General features: G+C 38.5%; 1 protein-coding gene and 1 long non-coding RNA gene across 4 annotated transcripts in view; one reads left to right on the top strand and one right to left on the bottom strand.

Annotated features, from left to right (window-relative positions):
- Nucleotides 1–4: 4 nt before the first annotated feature.
- MMS22L (MMS22 like, DNA repair protein) overlaps nucleotides 5–19,495 on the bottom strand; it is a 90,542-nt gene continuing 71,051 nt past the window's right edge. For 2 of the 3 annotated variants that reach the window (XM_058175007.1, XM_058175001.1), the window contains 5 exons: nucleotides 17,447–17,655; nucleotides 16,990–17,156; nucleotides 13,390–13,486; nucleotides 8,159–8,326; nucleotides 5–5,563 (listed from right to left, as the gene is read on the bottom strand). In XM_058175007.1, coding sequence (XP_058030990.1) covers nucleotides 5,482–5,563; nucleotides 8,159–8,326; nucleotides 13,390–13,486; nucleotides 16,990–17,156; nucleotides 17,447–17,655 — 723 coding nt within the window. In that variant the 3' untranslated portion in view covers nucleotides 5–5,481. The remainder of the gene's footprint in view (nucleotides 5,564–8,158; nucleotides 8,327–13,389; nucleotides 13,487–16,989; nucleotides 17,157–17,446; nucleotides 17,656–19,495) is intronic. The other variant, XM_058174993.1, reaches the window with a different exon arrangement.
- LOC131194269 (uncharacterized) lies at nucleotides 10,562–17,465 on the top strand. The gene is made up of 3 exons (XR_009154137.1): nucleotides 10,562–10,672; nucleotides 16,598–16,664; nucleotides 17,398–17,465. It is a non-coding gene; the product is annotated as an uncharacterized LOC131194269 (long non-coding RNA).

Here is a 19,495-nt window from a genome sequence, read left to right as displayed (position 1 = left end):
TTATCATTAATAACTTCATGAACAATTTCTTACATATTTTGACATTTATTTGAAAGAGATACCACATTGATAATTGTGTACCCACTGCAAATTCGTAACCTGCATGCTTGAATATGCTGAGGTATAAAACAAATCAATAGATGAAGAATTTCAAACAAATGTGCCTCCATTCAACATTACTGGCATATGTGCATAGTCTACAATAAAAATAACATTTTCCACTATTTACTGCATTTCTTTTAGTGCATTTTTGTTTATATTCATATTCATAAAATGTATTTTCATACAGTAACTATTTGAGTTTCTAACAAAGCAGTGGAGCACATATTGGTGCTGTTTCTCTATGCAGTAAACCAACTTCAGAAATCACAGGAAATTTGCACATATATGCAGTTTTTAAGCATCTTTATTGACATTAACAACCAAAAGTGTATTATTGTTTTAGATTTCATACTTGGACTCCAAAAAGCAAGTCCCACATTAATAACATCCAAAACATTGCCAAGGGCTCCGCCGACACCATAAACACAGATGAAGTCCTGGTCTTCAGAAACTTATGGAATGTTTGAAGGATGGGAACCCTATGTATCTCAGTTGTGGGTTGTTCCAAAAAAAGGGGATGCTTCTACACAAATGGCACACTTCCTCTGTAAGGTGGAGGTAATGTGAAACACTTATTACAGTTCACCTTGCTGCATTTATACTGATTGTCTTCAAGGGTCCCCTCATTTGTAGCATGTTGCAATTGTCTAAGCCTTCTGGTCATAGCTAGTTGAGGAAAACTTATCAGTACAAAAATCTTTCTGGCCATAGCAACCACTTAACCTTGGAGGTGTAGATGGGAGTCCAAGGGGGGATCCTGTTTAAATGCAACCTCACCCAAGAGTAAATGTGAAAATGTCCCAGATGTTGGGATAATGGTTCTTTCTAGATAGTTTAGATTACAGTTCTACAAACTAACTGAGCATTGGTCTTGCAAAGATTTGTGGGATCTGGAGCCTGAAATATCTGGATTACAGCAACTTCCCACCTTTGGCTTTATAGTACTTAAGAAACTTGTCAGTTTAATTGGAAGGTTAATGACTATAGTATAGTTCTGAGTGGCCTCCATGCAGCCACATATTGTTAAACCTAACAATATGTCAAATATACAGCCATATTCATTTTCTCTGTACAGGACAATTGTAGTCCCCCTCTAAGACACTCTTAGTCTTTTGCACTTGTCATTTTAACAGTATCAAGACCTGGTCAAATATACTACTGTACAGCAATGGTTAAAACTTCAAAATCATATCAAGGAAAAGCCAACTGAAAATGGGGGTTATAAAGTAACATCTTTGATGGCATTACTATTACTGGTACTAGGAGTAATATTCAGCTCTAAACAAAGTCTGCATATGATACATTTTTTTTCTGTCAAAGATTGATTTAAAAATCCTTAAGGATGTATTTCTACATTTATTTCTGGCTCTTTAACAAAGCATCTGTCTTCTGCTAAGATTTGCAAGGCTGTTATGTTCTTGGATTCTCAGTATGCTTGCTTTTCTTATGGAACAGGAAAGAAAATATATTGTAGTGCTACTACCCCAAAATAAAGTGTGGTACCACTTAACTAAGTGGCTGACCTGGAATAATCTACATTAATGATAGCTTTTATCCAAGCTAATTTCAACAAACCAACTACATACATCAACTAGCTATGAAAAAAGAAAGCTGGGAGTTTTCTAGTGCAGCTTAATGAAATACAACAAAAATGTAATACATTTTTTACTGATGTCTGTAATCTCACATTCTGTGGAATTGTACCTACGATTTTGTGCAAGGCACACAAGGAAAGTAAAACTCCATTATCAAACATTGTCAAATGCCCTTGGTACAGAGATCTGATGAGCACATGGAACGCCTGAAGCTGTTTGCTTCCTAACCATTTTCATGCTTGTCACAGTTAATTTTGGTATATCTATCTTCCTTCATAGACATCCAAGTTTATTTAGCAAAGAAATTATTAATAAAAATATGAGTACAGCACAGACACCTGTTTTCTTGCTGAATTGTTCCATTTAGGTGAGTATGTTGTACCTAGAATAACCTGCTAGGGAAGAAAGACTTTATAAATACCATTTAGATTTTTTAACAAAATGCTTCATTCCATGATGAAGGTACATCTTTCACCCCCTGGATCTCAGAAGCTTTTGTAATAAGACAAAATACCTCATCACTTATGTGAAATAAAACTCTCAAGTAATTTAAGACACATCTTCATCTTTCCAACAATAAAAAAATACAGAATTTGACAAAACGGACTTGCCTATAATTGTAAATGATGGCAATTAGTATGAATTTTCAACAATTTATGCAATATCATAGAAAATTGTTGGATGGTTAAGAAACTGAGCAATTTATGTGCATACTGGATGCTTTCTTCTTCATTGCTAAAATGAAAGTGGATCGTATTGGTGGCCAGATTCTTTCTATTTGCAGGGGGATTAGAAGTACATTGAAATACACAGCATTAACAAAAAGCCTACAAGGAGGGAAAAAGACAGGTTCTATCATTTAAATGCATGCTGTAATACATAAAATACAAATGAAGCGCTATAACGGTTAACACATAAAATCCAAAATAAGAAATTTTAATGGGACTGAATCTTCAAAACGGTGGCAGCAAAAATTCTAAAATTGGCTTTCTGTATCTGCATTCTGACTACTGAAAGTGCAAATGGGGAGGTTCCTATCAAATAGGTAGAGGGTAGAATTTACCTTGGCAGAAAAATCTGAGACCTATCACATCATCCTGAGCTTTCTATGAAGTTTAGGGAATACACATTTCACTACTAATAAGCATATTTTAAAGGACTTATTTATTTTATCCTGCTTTTACTATTTATAAGAAGCTCAAGGAGGTGAATGTATCTAGTTCTCTTTTGTCCCCTTATTTTCCCCATAATCATCCTGTGAGGTGGCTGAGCTGAGAACGTCTGGCCTCAAATCACCCGGTTGGCTTTCATGCCTGAGGCAAGACTAGAATTCACAGCCTCCCAGTTTTTTACCTTAACCATTAGCCCAAACTGGCTATCTATATGTATACATTGAGTAGGACTAAGGTCAGGATTGCATCTGTTGCCTAATTTGTCTGAGTCCAAACTTCATTTTGGGAATTTTGGGAATAGCTAGAATATATTGATCTTAAGCTCTTTCTCTAAAAGCCAGCCTTAATCACCTACACCAGGGGTCTTCAACCTTAGCAACTTTAAGACTTGTGGACTCCAACTCCCAGAGTTCCTCAGCCAGCATGGAGTCCACAAGTCTTAAAGTTGCCAAGGTTGGAGACCCCTGACTTACACTTTCATATTCTATCTAAATATAAAAAGAAAGAGCAAGGTTGATCAAGGATAATAGGTCTAAGATCAGGCTTGTAACTTATCTATATAACTTAGGGCATAGGGAAAGACTTCATGGTTGCAAAGGAATCAAGGAATCAAAGTAACATTCATCTCCTTCTTTTCTTGAATCTTTGAAAGGTCTCCTTTCTAATTGCACATTAAGTCCTCTGCTCAGGACTTCTTGACTACGATTTATACCCATGGCTTATATAACCTGACGCAAACAACAACTGAACATTATGATAAAAAGATTTACTATGGTTTACAATCTAATAAGCCTTTGAATGGTCACACTGAATTCAGTAATTAAACCTTCACTCAATAAGCAGAATTTAAATCAGAATTAGACATTTCTATCTAAAACTGAATTCATCTCTTTGGAAATAAGTGAATTAATATTGTGGCTCTAAACTTTATAAAGGAATTTGTCATAAAAGCAGTTATTTAAAATAGAATCATAAAATAAACATAAAGCACTTGGGACTTTTTATGTACCCAATTAAATTTTAACATTTTATATATTTCCGTATATTACTGCCATATATATTTTGCCATGTCATGTGCACTCTGCAATTGTTCAAATTTTCTCCACTACTTCTCAAGATAATCAGCCAATGCAGATTTATAAAGCTTTTCTGCAATAATTAGATATATCTGTTCCCTGAATCCACAGGCAAATGATCACTGCCAGCGATCATATAATATAATGTTAAAAAGATGTGTTAATAAATCTTTCAACTGACTCCTCATTCAAGAGTAATTTTTCATGAATGGAGACTCATAAAAATCTTTAAATATCTCAGCTAAGTATTAATTATATTTCCAATAAAAGGCTGTTTGGTTAAACAAGATGTTATACTGTAACTCCTATTTTCCTACAAATCAAAGGCTTCCCATTCAAAAATTTAATTCAAAAGGCGTATTTCTGTTTCGCGTTTCTACTGAAAGGTAAAGACTCAGATTTTGAAAGCATCTCACCTGAAGGTTTTTAAAGAAAGCCTTTTAGAAATGAAGGCCTTTTGAACTGAATTAAACTCTTCCAAAATGTAGTTGCTTACAAGAAACTACAATTTAAATTCAGTAAGTCTCTTTCATAAATGAAAAGAAGGTTTTGGCGCCACACTATTAAGTAGCCTAAAAGAAGCTTTTAGTTCCTGTAGGACCTGATGTAATAATAGTTGAGTTAGGGAAGAGATAATCTGCTATCTTTACATAATAAAACCCTAACAATAGAAAATGCTCTCAAAAAAGACTAGGAGGAGGTTTTTGTGACAATAATTGATGGGCACACAAAAAAAGTCTCTGGTTAGTAACTGAAAAAATTTCATTTCACCAGTTCTGCCACTGAGTCAATATAGCAGCCTACTTAAAATGAAGGGTCTACTTGCCAGATGTGGCAATTGCATAATTTATTGGATGAGAATCCATACAGCAATACAGTGACCTGGTGAGCAGTTCTCATTATTGAATCAGTTCTTGGTATTCAAGAATAGGAACACAGCTCAAGCAAGTATAAGGATAACACAGAAAGGGTCAGAGGTCGAATTCAGCAATACACGTTTACAGATTTTAAAACGGGGGCAATGCTAGGACAGCTCTTACCATTCCACCCAATGCTTACATAAGATCTTCTGTTAACATAAGGTACTCAAGTTTCTTCACCTCATCCTGGCCTTGCTCATGTGAAGGGTTGGCGTGCAAAACATTCAAGATGTCAAATTGAAAGACGTGAAAGCAAGAGTGCTGGTTTACTGGACCAGGAAAAAAATACTGTCGGAGATTGTGTTTCCCATTTCTTTTTAGTATTTAGAATATAACACCTTTTTATTCTTGGCATAGCTTTCTAGTTCTGATAGATTGTAATGGCACCTAATGTTCATGTGAAATGAAAAAAACAACAACATTCAGGGTATTCTGTATATGTTGTTTGAAGTTTTAAAATATTACATCACATCTGCTTATAAAAAATATGCAGAAACATTATGTACCTATACACAGGAAATGTGTTGTCTGCATTAAGAACTATTCTATGGAACATCTCCCTCTCCCTCTCTCTCTCAACACACAAACACACACACACAAACCAGTCAACATGCTGCTAATAGGACTCATTTTCCAGTTTCAGTATCTCCATTTGTCCAGGCTCTGTGAGGTGAGATAAAAGTCTTTTGTAGGCTTCTCTGTTAAGAAGGAAAACAAATAAACGATATAACATTTTAATTAAAACTAGTATCACAGAACTTAAGAATCAGGCATGTCATTCTTTCTGTATTGTAAGCAAATTGACAGTCTTTTTTTCCTATAATTTTGTACTGTTTAGTGCAAATCATGAGATTATTACTATTTTAGATTTGTTTTTTTTAGTTATTAAAGCAACAGTTTGAGAGCATGACAATTCTAAGCATTATATCAACCTCTTCCCTTACTGTTAATGTCACTACATTAACAGATGTTTTAGTTTATACCTCTATAATTCTCAGGCATATTGATCTAGAATTAGAGGAGCTGTTACTTGGCAAAAGTTCTGCTACAGAAGTCAGGCTCACTATTGTGAATGGCTATGAGAGAATTTCCATTTAAAACAAGTTTCAGAGTACCGATCTCTCTTTCTAGATTTACATTCTCTAATCATCATCGGGAACAGTCCAAAAGAAATCCTTTCTTCTTATAAAGTGTTCGCTATCCAGCTTATAAAATACTTATGTCCAATTCATTTATTTAAAATATTCTTTCCCCACTTTTCTCTTTAAAGCAGGGGTGTCAAACTCAAGGCCCGCGGGCTGGATCTGACCCGCGGGGTGCTTAGATCTGGACCGCGGGGCCGGCCTGGAAACAGAAAAGGACCAGTCCACGGTGTCTCTGCCAGCGAAAACAGGGCATGAGGGGAGGGGGGGCCCTCCATTTTTGCTGGCAGAGGGCTATAGGAGGGGCACAAACTAAAAACAAAACAAATTAAAAACAAAACAAAAGGAGGAATGTTTCCCTTTTTGCATTTGAGCATCCAAGAAGGGACAGGAAAGGAAAAGAGGAAAAACAAAGAAAAAGATGGGAAGAGAGCATGGAAGGAAAAATAAGGAAAGAGGGGAAGGAAGAAGAAAGGAGACTGAAGAGGGAAGGAAAAAGAAGAAAAGGAAGGAGGGAAGGAGATTACAACAGTGAGAGAGAGTCTCAGGGAAGTCCTGCCTTAGTACTTGGCCACCACAGATGCCCCCGACACGAGTGACGTCAAACTGGCCACGCCCACCCGGCCACGCCCACCCCTGGCCCTCCGAGGTCAAACACAACCCTGATGCAGCCCTCAATGAAATTTGATAGCCCTGCTTTAAAGAGCACCTCAAAAACAGGTATGAGTAGATATGAAGACTGCAGGGTGTAATCTAAACTGAGAAACAGACATCGGAAAAACCTGGAAGAGATGACCAAATAAAAATGCAGAATTTCCAGAATATACATTCACAATTTCAGCTAAGTCCTTTTGGGTTGTTTGAGAAGGAGCACCACTTGTTTTGAGCAACATATACTATACTCACAATCCAATTTTAGTTACATAATGTGGGCACCTAATCAAGGCATCTTGGACCAAATATGCATTTCCAAACACATAGAATGTAGTCATTAAAAAGAAGAGGGCCCAAATAAGCAGGCATACAAATAAGAACCTGTTGAATGGTCTTTTCGTCCAGGCAGAGTAATTCAAAGTTTGTACGTTATTATTTTACAACCAGAAAGAAAAACGTATCAGAATAACCGAGAGAGCTAACTAGCAACAGGAATTGTATATTTGTATTATGTTGCTGTCAATTTGTCTGCACTTAGGAAACAAGTAAAGGAAGTTAAAAGAAGACAAAATTGGCTTTGTTTTCCACTTCCATTCCATAAGATAACATCATCTCAAAAAGATTAAAACTGCACCAGTTTAGAGCAAGGGTCATTTCATATTCAATAAAATGACAATTGATTTGTGATTAAAATCACAGGGCCTTACTAAAAGCACACAATTTTCTTTCAGTTCAGAAAGCTTATTTTTTCATATCTCTATCCCATAGTAGCTCAGTATTAGGGTACCTAGTACCCTAACATATTTCTTACAGCAAGAGTTTCAAACCCGCAATGCATATTGATTAGGGAACCCTTATTATGGAGTTCACACAACAAAAGGCGTTGTGATGATTCCGACATCCATTTACTGCTGCATTTGTGTGGAAACTGAAAACAGGAAATCAAATTGGGGGCAGGGGAGGGAATCCAAATTGTAATCTCTATATATGAAAGAACTAAGCGGAAAGAACTGTGAATAACTTCTGCCTGAAAGAAATATGTACCATCCTTCAAAAAAGCTTTTGGAAAGAACGAGTAGACATCTCTTTGTTGCTCTAAACCAGGGGTATCAAACTCAAGGCCCGGGGGCTGGATCTGGCCTGTGGGATGCTTAGATCTGGCCTGCAGAGCCACCCTGGAAACAGTGAAGGACTGGCCTGTGGTGCCTCTGCCAGCGAAAATGGAGCTTGGGAGGGCTGCGTGCAGCTCTCCTAAGCTGTTTTCGCTGGCAGAGGGTTGCAGGAGGCAGTCACAGCTGAAAACAAAGCTTGGGAGCCTGTTTTCGCTGGCAGAGCGCTTGGACCAGCATAGGCGCCTCCGATACGAGTGATGTTGAGCTGGCCACACCCATCCTGGCTACCCACCCGCTTCTGAAGTCAAACACAACCCTAATGTGGCTCTCAATGAAATCGAGTTTGACACCTCTGCTCTAAAGCAACATTAATCCCCAAACTTACCTTTGCAAGGTATTTCTGCCAAAGCCTTGTTTGTACTCTGAATTCCTCAGGGCCTCAGTCATAGCTGGAATCAGACTGATGACCAGAGACTGGTCCAGAATCGCCACTGTTTCCAAGATGCTATAAACCTGATTATCATACACAGTAGTGTAATCTTGAATAAACTGCCTGTAGGGGGAGAGAAGGGTATTTATTGCAAAGATAACTTTTTGGTTTTCAGAAAACAGGCTCGGCCAAGAAATGCTTGCTTTTATTTGAAAAACAATCTATGGAGTATCTAAATGGATGCTATCTGGAAGCAGAAGGAAAGTAACAAATGTACACACTGAGAATGTGCGCACATGGGTGTGAGACACACACACACACATACAGTATATATACCCACACACAGTGTTTATGTGTGTGTGTGTCTATGCATACACACATATACGCACACACACACACACGTATACAAATATATAATTTTACAATTATAACATATATATGTATAATTTATTATACATAAAATGTGTATATTACACACTTAATTGAAAGCAATACACAAAATCCTAATTTGCCTTAATCACAGATTAGAACAAGGATGGAAAAGTCCTTTTGTCATCCAATTCTGAGGCTATTATCAAAAATCCAGCTTGTATCCTCAAGAGCCATCCCAACGAAGGACTAAATCCTATTCAGAATTGTGTAAACATGCCCTTCTTAATCCTTAGGAATGCCTTTTCCAAAAGTAACACTAAGCACTTCTTTCAGAACCAATTGTTATTAAAGCTCTGTGTTAAATTTAAAATGGAATTCCCAAGCCAAAACATTCTATTCTTATTTTAATGGCCATCTTATCAGCTTGCCTTTAATTATTTAACAAATCTAAACTAGAGCTCTCTGAATTCTTTAACTGAATTCTGCATGAATCATGAAAAGAAGCAGTAGCATTTTTATCTGTTTACTTGATTGTATGCACTTTTTTTTTTTTTGCCTATGATCCCAGGCAACTAGGTGGACAAATCAATGCAGTTTTCTTTGTTTGGAAAGGTTGCTGCCTTTTACCTAGGGCTGACACAAAGTGACTAGTCCAAGATCACTCTTTTGGCTTCTACAGATAGTCCTTGACTTACAACCACAATTGCTACTCGGATTTCAGTCCCTAAGCAATGCAATATTTAAGTGAGTCGTCAAGTGAAAGAGACTTACTGAATTTACATTGTAGTCTCTTGTAAGCGACTACACTTTGGAAGATCCAATTTTACAACCATTTGGTCATTAAGTGGATCACATGCTCATTATGTGAACCCAGTTTTCCTCATTGACATTGCTTGTTGGAAGTTAGCTGGGAAGATCACAAATTATGATCAGTGGTGGGTTCTAACTGGTGTTACCACCAGTACCACGCACGAATAAAGGTAGGTATAGCGCAGGTGCGGGCTGGAGGGCCCAATGATGGTCGGAGCGAACTGGTTCGCTGTCACTTCACCATCTCCACTACCGGCTCTCCTGAACCGGGGAGAACTGGTAGCAACCCAATGAATCACATGATCACCACAGGACACAGCAGCCATCATAAACGTGAGCCAGTTGCCTCAGTGGGATGGAGCCCATCAAGTGGCTTGTTTGATTGTGTGTTGTTGCTAGGGGAGTGAGGGGTTACTGTTTTTCTTTCTGTTATATTGTGTTTTTTTTTTATTGTTTGTAAGCCACCCAGAGTCACTGAGAGTGAGTGGGCAGCCATATAAATCTCCTGAATGAATGGATGAGTGCCCAAGTTGCAACTGTGTAACTGCAGTAGTGGTGCAATGATCGCAACTTCAAGAACAGGTCATAGGTCATATAATGGGTATTATATAGGGTATTTTTCCAGCATGTTGTAACTCTGAACTATCTTTAAACAAATGGTTGCAAGTCAAGGACTATCTGTATGCCTAAGGCAGCATTAGAACTCAATTTTTCCAGCACTTAAGACAACACAAACCTTTCTATTTTGGGCTAATCTGAATTCATTGCTGAAGTTAGTTAGAGATCTTTGACAGGAAAGCTAAACCTGCCTTTTGTTTCTGATCCCTGTTACTATGTCTCTGATGACAGGGTTCTAAGTAACACCCCCAACGAAAGAAGACTCTGGGGCTTGAAGTTCCTCAAATTCCCAATGCAAAAGATGGCTTCCAAGCCTGACATGTGACTCACTGGAAGTGTATGAGAGGGTCAATTATTCCAACCGTCTTGCATAGCAGTCTAAAGCGTTTATGTTTTCAATCTACAGCTCTGGATATTTGAGGAATCTCCTGGAACAGATCTGGGAAATGCGTGGGTGGGTGGGTGTACAGCCAAGAACCACATAGAAAAAAAATGGTATTGTACAACGAGGAAAAAGTACAGAAGAAATGCATCTTCTATTCAGCAGTACGAACATCAGGAATCCAAGTTAAAAACCATCACATCTGCCTTTTTATTCAGAACGGAAGTGCGATTTTACCCGCAATTTGCACTTGCTATCAGTGTCTTCTCTGACAGTTATAATTGAAGGTAAGTGTTTCTGACAGAACAATACTTCTTAGAAATCTAAATATGACTTCTCAGAGCACTCAGTCTTTTAGAATCTGTCTGGAAAAAAATATTTCACATGGAATGGATTCTCTGAAACAGGCACAAGGAATTTGTACATGGACACTAGTTAACATCATTAGGTTAAATATTTACAGCTAAATAAAAAGTCTGGCAAGTCAGGAGGCCTACACATTTTTGCAATAAAAGCAAACATACAGGCAAGTTCAGCAAAACTGTTAAAGATGCAGCATTCCAGTAATCTGGTCATGGGGTAATGAAGTGTGGTCTCCAAATGTAGGGAATTAATTTACTATGACATAAATGTGGCAAGCTCATGACATTGTTAAATTTAGTATCTCAGTAAAATTGGTCTTGCAGTGGCAAGAAGGTGAATCTAAAGGAATCCGAGACCAATTTTTTTTCTCACAACTAGACAACCCGTGACCCCCTGGGTCATCGTTTCGGAGCTATTTCCTGCCCAGATTTGTCAATGCCTTCAACAACGGCAGAGCTTGTATTATACCCGGAAAGTTCTTAAGAATTCAGCAAGATATTTAGAGATGCATATGCTTTGAAAACAAGCCCATGTTGAACTGTGCAGCACAAACATCACCACAGGAAAGTTTTTATGACATTTTGTATTATGTCATAAATTGCTTCATGAAAAATGTTTATGCTATAAATAAAATGTTTTATAAAAAATTGCCAAATTTCAATTCCATTTTGAACACATTCTCTAAGTTAGCCCATGTGAGGTATCTTGGTTCAATTGTTGTCCCAGTATGCATCATTTGGCCCAGTTACATGTTTCTTAAACGAATTGTTTAGTATTATGTAGCTAGATGAAGGAAAAGCAATAAAATGACTGAAATCAGGAGTATCTGTAGGGAATGATCTAAAAAATCAAGATGGTGGCCACAATGGTGTAGTCAATCCATCTTGACTTTTTGGATCATCCCCTGAGAACAACCTGGCTGAGATGCAGCAATGGCTTTGCTTGAAGATGACAGTAAATGGATGGAAGAATCTTTAAGATTTTAAGCCAGCTGGCTGAGGAACTCTGGGAGTTGAAGTTCACAAGTCCTAAAGTTGCCAAGGTTGGAGACCCCTGATTTAGATGACCAACCTAGGACTATGGAAAGAAATCAACCTTACCATGGAAGTGATGTACAAGATGTTTGGAATTTAAAATATTTAAGCCATCCCATTTTAAAACATTAAAGTGTTGTTTATTTTTTTATTCATTGTGAATACTTCAAACACCATACTCTCTCCTCCTATTTTCTCCACACGGGGAAAGGTCTGAGAGTTGCGTAGAGGGAGGGTAAATGGTTCAAAGTCACCAGATGGTTTCTATTTCTATGAGATAACTAGAACTTACAGTCTCCTGTTTCTAGTTGCTAGTGTTAGACAACACAAAATGTTTCTAGTCCATACCTTAACGACTAGGTCAAACTAGTTTTCAATTTCAATTTTAAATTTGAAACAGGCGATCCAACTTTGTCGACAGCATTGCAATACTGTTCCAATGGCTTCTGATCTTGTTTTGAGCTTGAAACATTTGCAATATGGACAGCCAATACTGAAACATTTACGGTAAACAACCCTTTCTGAGCTTGTAATGTTTCAAAACCAAAGCACTTTAGATATCTCTACTGTGTGGCTATTTCACTGTTATTTAAGGCATGATGAGAGTGTAATTTCAAAATACTTGGAAAGGACCCAATTTGGGAAAGATAACATTCAATATTAGGAAAAAGTAACATTTATTGCTATGCTACACAAAATTTGTTCTCATGAATTTCATGCTTCTCCATTACCTGTGGGGTTTGGAGACCTCAAGCTATTAACAGTGAAGCAAAATAATCTTAAATTTCATGTAGTTACTTGAGTTACTTGATTTACTATCGTTTAGTGACTGTTTGAAGTTACACTGAAAAAAGTGACATAATTTTTACATGACCATTGTAGCATCTCTACAGTCATGTGATCAAAATTTGGGTACTTGACAACTGGCATGTATTTATGATAGTTGTACTGTCCTAAGGTCATATGGTCCCCATTCCCAGCTGGCTTCCAAAAAACAAAGCCAATGGGGGAGGGGGAGCCAAATTTGCTTAATGGCCACATGATTCACCTAAAAATTGCAGCGATTTGCTTAACAACTGTGGCCAAAAAAAAAAAAAGCTCATAAAAAATCACTTAACAAGTGCCTTGTTTGGTAATGGAAGTTATGGGCTCAATTGTGGTCGTAAGCTGAGGACCACTGTACAAGTTTTAATTTACCACTTTCGAATCTCACAACCTGCAAAGTCTTTAAATATTTATTATTACAAATCCACAGATGATCAAGAATATTTGTCAATGAGAGAGCAGTGATGGAGGAATGCACAGTGGGATTTCACAAGGCAGTATATAATTCTGCTTAAAGATGAAGCTTCAACGTACATTAAAACTCCTTTGTCTTCACGGCTGCAACTGTGACAATCTGCCCCCTAGGATTCAACATCTACAGGGGGTGGGATGTGCCTCCTGATTTGTTGGCCAATCCACACAATAAACCATCTTGCCAAGAATGAAAGTATATAAACAATCCACATCAAATTATGTTAGGGATAATTAGTTGCTTAAAAGAACATGCTTTCTGTCAAATGCTTGCAATCATTTCGGTGCCAGTTGGCTACTATTCTACTTACCTAAACACAGAAATCAGCTGGGTGGCAAGCTCGCCTCCTGGCCTCGTTTGGCAGCCTTCTACCAAGTACTGCAGTATCTCCGTTGAGAGTTTTTTAACTGCGAGAGACAAATTGCATTGAGCCTCTGAATAGCTACATCAAAAAGAGCCCTAGGAAGTTTATGAAGTGATTGGGGCTGGAGGAGTGATTGTTTTTTGGCAATTATGATTCTGAGTGTCTCAAGGACTAATGAATGTAAGGGAAAGTGCCTAATGACATAATGGAATAAATGACCACTAAATAGCTGGAGACCAAGTTTATATAGTAATCTTTTAAGGCCTATGGAATTATAGAGAAAGTCCAACCTCTTTGATATATATATATATATATATTATTTGCATTTATATCCCGCCCTTCTCCGAAGACTCAGGGCGGCTTACACTATGTTAGCAATAGTCTTCATCCTATTTGTATATTTATATACAAAGTCAACTTATTGCCCCCAACAATCTGGGTCCTCATTTTGCCTACCTTATAAAGGATGGAAGGCTGAGTCAACCTTGGGCCTGGTGAGACTAGAACCTGCAGTAATTGCAAACAGCTGTGTTAAAAACAGACTGTCTTACCAGTCTGAGCCTCTTAATTTTTGCTGTACAGAATCCTGACATGTAAAATGTATCAGCTTTAGTAGGTCTGTTGAGGTCTCATCTTTCTCATGCCTATGACAATAGCAATGAGAAATAGCAATAGCAAATAGGCTTATATACCATCCCATAGTACTTTACAGCACTGTAAGTGGTTTACAGTTTGAGCGGTTTACAATGTCAGCATTATTTACATATTTCCCTCAACAATCTGGGCCCTCACTTTACTGACCTCAGAAGAATGGGCTGAGTCAACCTTGAGCCCTGTCAGAATTGAACTTGAGGCTGTAGGCATAGTTTGCCTGCAATACTGCAGTTTAACCACTGCGCCACATTAACCTTAGACAGTTGTGGTCCGCCAGCAGCCTGCGGAGCAGACAGCGAAGTCAGACAGTGAGGAGACTGGGGAGGACAATGGGTCAGTCCTGGAATCAGGGGAAGGACCCGGATGAGGCCTCTGCGTCAGAGGCAGAGATGGGGCCAGGGCCATCTGAAAGCAATGCGCAGACTCCGGAGTCTCCAGAGGCAGACAGCAGAGTGGCAGAGGAACAGGAGGAGCCTGTTCCTAGAGCACACATGTGAAGAGCTGCCAGAAAGCAAGAGCAGCTAAAGCAAAAAGGACTACTTGGGAGTAAGGCCAGGAGATGATTGGCCCCTACCATAAGGCTTAAAAGAGAAGCAACGGCTCTTGGGTTCTTTGTAGGAAAGCAACGTTGCTACAATTGCTTCTTGTCAGCGTCTTCTGTTTCTGAACTTTGTGTGGTTCTTGCCAAGAAAAGCTTTTGGCAGGGTGCCAATCTGGACTAAGTTGAGAATGAAGTAATTATCAGCTGTTCTAATAAAATATGTTTGTTTAGGACTGATTGTGTCTGGTAATAACTACTTGGGCCTAGGTCACAACATAGACAAACCGTTATCTCTCACCTTTGTTCTACCCAATAAACTAAATAGTTGAAATGGTAAACTAAAACATTTTGAATCTTAAAAGTACTCTCTAACTCAAGGGTTATTACCATTAACATCATAGGAATATTCTGGAAGCATGACAATTAAGTCATTGCAACCACACAAGAGACCAAGCAATTCTCTTTCTAGAGCAGAGGTATCAAACTCGTGTCATCACAGTGGCATCATGTGACATATTATGACTTTCCCTTCGCTAAACTGGGCCTGGGCATTGCCAGTGCGTGACGCATCCGGCCTGCGGGCTGTGAATTTGACAGCCCTGTTCTAGAGAGAATCTTGATTAGCAACTTAATCCAGGACCTGGATTCAGCAGTGGCTGACATGCTGCTACCAGGATTTCACCCTAACTTTGTATTCTGTTAAAGCTGTTCTAAAGAGCACTTCATTCAGGGGTGAAATCCAGCAAGTTCTGGAGAACTGGTAGCGGAAATTTTGAGCAGTTCGGAGAACCAGTAGCGGAAATTTTGAGTAGTTCGCAGAACCAGCAAATACCACCTCTGGCTGGCTCCAAAGTGGGATGGGAATGGAGATTTTGCAATATCCTTCCCCCAGGAGTGGGGAGGGAATGGGGATTTTGCAGTATCCTTTCCCTGCCAGACCCACCAAGCCACACCACGCCCATCAAGCCAGGCCCACAGAACCGGTAGTAAAAAAAAAATGGATTTCACCACTGACTTTATTCAATGAGAATTGTTCCTTTTCTGCCTAGGAAACAGTTCCAGGCAAAGCAGCCAACCCACATGAACTGAAAGTTTGGTAGAGGGGTTCTGCATAACATTCAGTTTGATTTAATCACCTGAGCTCAAGACAGATTGCGTAGTTGTGAAATTTGTTTGAAGAGGAACAATTATATTGTTCCTCTTGTTATATTATATAACAATTCTAATTCGGACCGGAATTTCTATCACTAAGCAAAACGGTTGTTAGACAAAACATCACATGATTCTGCTGCTTGGTGACAGCAGTTCCGATAGTCCCAGTTGTTAGATAAAGACCATGCCACTGATAGGAGAAGACCTCATATTTCTTCTGCCTGTGGAAAGTGATAGCTTTTCCTCCTTCCTCTCCCGCTGGGACAGTGAGCTCTCTTTGGTAGCTAAGGTTCTGTCACCCTTGCTGCATATATCCTGGGCTTGTGCAGAAGGAGGAAGAAGACACCGATGTCAGCCAGGGGCTGCAAAGGTAGGTGGCAGCGGAGTGCAGAGTGGCCAAAAGCAGACATGGGGTGGGGTGGGGGGTGTTAGACAGTTGGGAGGAACTGAAATGCACATTGTGGCAGTAAATGCGGGCCCACTGTCAAATGCCCAATTTTTGATAATGTGACCATGCTGTAACTTCAAGGACCAGTAATAAGTACCATCTGTTCAGTTTGCAACTTCAAATGGTCATTAAGTGAGGACTGCTTATGCCTCCTTGAGCACTGGTTAGCTGTCACTAAAGCAACCCAATAGGTATTTGTCATATTTCTCCTTGCATGTCTCTTACCCAGCTAGAAAGCTTTTCATTATATGTCAGTAAAGAACCTGTTTCTTCTCGAGTTAATTATTGTAGCTAGGGTTGTAAATTAAGCATTTGGAGTTTAAGAAATAAATGCCAGAATTTTTTTCCCATCAATTTAGGTCTGATTATATCGATGATCAAATGATGCCAGTGGCTGATTCAGGACATTAACTATCTACTACAGTTGTAAGATCCTTTAATCACTCACAAGTCTATTGCCAGATTGGAAAAATCTTTATATTTTTTAAATTCTCAGCTTATTGAATTCAGATTTTTAATGGTTATTGTATTTTAAACTTTTTTCGATATTTATGTTTTATTTTTGCTGTACACCGCCCTGAGTCTTCGGAGAAGGGTGGTATAAAAATACAAATAATAAATAAATAATAAATAAATATTCACCACCATCCGTACATATTATCCTTGTACAATGAAGTCTGTGATCTTTTTCTTATACCCTGATATTCTAATGCACCCCTATATAGACAGCAACAGAAGTTCCTAAGTTTACCTTGTGGTTCATTAACCAATATGAGGCACTTTAAGACAGAAGGCAGCAACATCTCAACATCATATATTTCAATGCTTTTGGTCCTTTGCAGTGCTTCAAGAGTGAATGCTAACACTGATCCTAGACGAGAAGGCGGGGCATTACCTTTGAACTGTAGATAATTTTCACTGGAAGAAAATAAAATCATTCTATCATTCTTTAGATAAGTAATAAGAATTATATGTTTGTATATTCTTCAGCTTGCATTTTCACTCAGTTTTTTTTACATATACACGGTGTGTTCTGATGGAATTAAATCCATCCAGATATTTTTCAGCTTAAAAAGTTCTGAGCATTTTTTTTTCAATATTGTGCTTGTATTGTTTTCAAAGTAAAGACACCAATGCTTTTTTTCCTCCACCAATTTAGCTATTAAACATTCAAATGCCAACCGTTGATTTTATTTTCTGGATGTTACCTGATGACTTGGACAGAGGTCTTGTGCAGATGAATGGTTTCTGGAGTGGCAGCAGAACCACATAACGCCAGCAAGATGGGATGATGCCCGGCTCGAGATGACAGAAGCAGAAAGCGCCCCAAATACTGGCGAATCACATTCCGTAACAATTGGTTCAAATAGGCACTCTGACTTTGAGACTGGCAATGGCAACATATAAAGGACAAGCCCTACAGAAGTGGGGAGGGGAGGGGAAGAGAACAATAATAATTTGCCACATTCAAATTGTACATGCAAAACATCACTTTCATCAACATCAGGACATCCAACGAGTCTTCTGAAAGAAGAATCTTCTGGAAATACCCTGGTGAGAATTCCTAATAGCATCACTACCCGTGTCCAACGCAACTTCCTCCTCCTATTTTCCCCACAACAACTCTGTGTGGTGGGTGGGTTGGTTGAGAGAGAATGACTGGCCCAAAGTCACAATCTTCTCGTATGGGTCCCTTAATGAGAATTATTGAACAACTTTTTAATTGTAAATAGAACGTTAGTATTATATTACTGAACAGAATACTGCTATTAATAAAATAATGAATGTTGGTATTCATATTCTTGATTTAATGGTAGGTTATGTTTAGTTTTTGACATATTTTAAATAAATGGTAATTGAGGCAATGAAATGTTTTATCTATAGTGATTTATTTTTCTATATTATATTGTAAGTATAGTCTGTTTCTTGGAAATATATACTATATGAATAAAATCTACCAATGATATGATCTCAAGACTATTTCAGTTTGATGTAGTGGTTAAAGTGCTGACCTAGAAACCAAGAAACTATGAGTTCTAGTCCCACCTTAAGCATGAGAACTGATTGGGTGACTTTCAAAGATTACACACACACACACACACACACACACACACACACACACACACACACACGGTGTGATGGCCTAGAGGTGGAGCTGTCACATCACAATCAGGAGGCCGTAAGTTCGATCCTAAGTAGAGGCAGCTATTTCTATCTCTGGGCACACTGAGAATATATCTGCAGAACAAAACTCTGCACTGGAGACAGGAAGGGCATTTGCCATTAAATACTCTGCTAGCTCCATTCAGTTGCCCAGACTCCACCACACACATACATCTACATACATACACACACACACCCCACATATATATGATTTTGCAATCTCTGTCTGCAAGTAAATAGTTTACAAAAGTAAGCTACAGAAATCATGTACTAAAGGGGTTATCACAATATTAAGATGTCGTTACAGAAGAGTGGAAAAATGTGGAGCCAAGTTTTAATCATGCTTGCCCCTTGTGGGCAGAGTCCTACTGAGTGTTCTTATGAATTATCATGAATATCCATGAGAACTGCTAAAGGGAAGATGTTAAGATCTTCAAGGAAAAACACTGTTACTTGGGAGGGTAAGATGTTTGACACAACATGCCACCCGGAAACAATGAAGCTAGGTTTTTGCTACTAAACTTGAGGGCTTCTACTTCACTCTTCCTGTCCATATTGGAAAATCTTTAGTGTCTTTAGTGTACTTGTAGCTCACCAGCCTCTGGGAGAAAGCCGAGTCTACAACTTACCAGTTTTCAGGATGCACACAAAGAATTTATTAGTGTTAAAGGGGCCAGGCCATGTTATATTAAAAAAACAAACAAACAGCATTAATCAAAATGTTAAATATCATCCAGGCCCTACGTCTACTTGTCAAACGACGTGCCACATTTGAAATGCAATCCGGCACTTGAAATACTTCAGAGACTTGGTGCGGATGATCTCAAGCAGACTGCCTTTTCTCCCAAACCAAATTCTACTTTATAAGATAAGTTGGTTCAGGAGGTTAGCCACAAAATACCAGATAGCAGCTGGGTTAAATTGAAATCCCCTTGGGTTCTGAAACACCCCTTGAGCCTTCTGGCTCCATATAAAAGTCTATTTTTTAATAATCAGATGAGTAGAAAATCACCCCTTGGTACACCTGCTTGAACTTCTACCTGTTAATGATCCATGTCAGCTTTCAAAAGCCTGTTTAGGAATACTTAGTTTTA

This window comes from Ahaetulla prasina, chromosome 1, assembly GCF_028640845.1.
Source record: "Ahaetulla prasina isolate Xishuangbanna chromosome 1, ASM2864084v1, whole genome shotgun sequence".
Lineage (NCBI taxonomy): Eukaryota > Metazoa > Chordata > Lepidosauria > Squamata > Colubridae > Ahaetulla > Ahaetulla prasina.
This window is presented reverse-complemented; position numbering and strand designations above follow the sequence as displayed.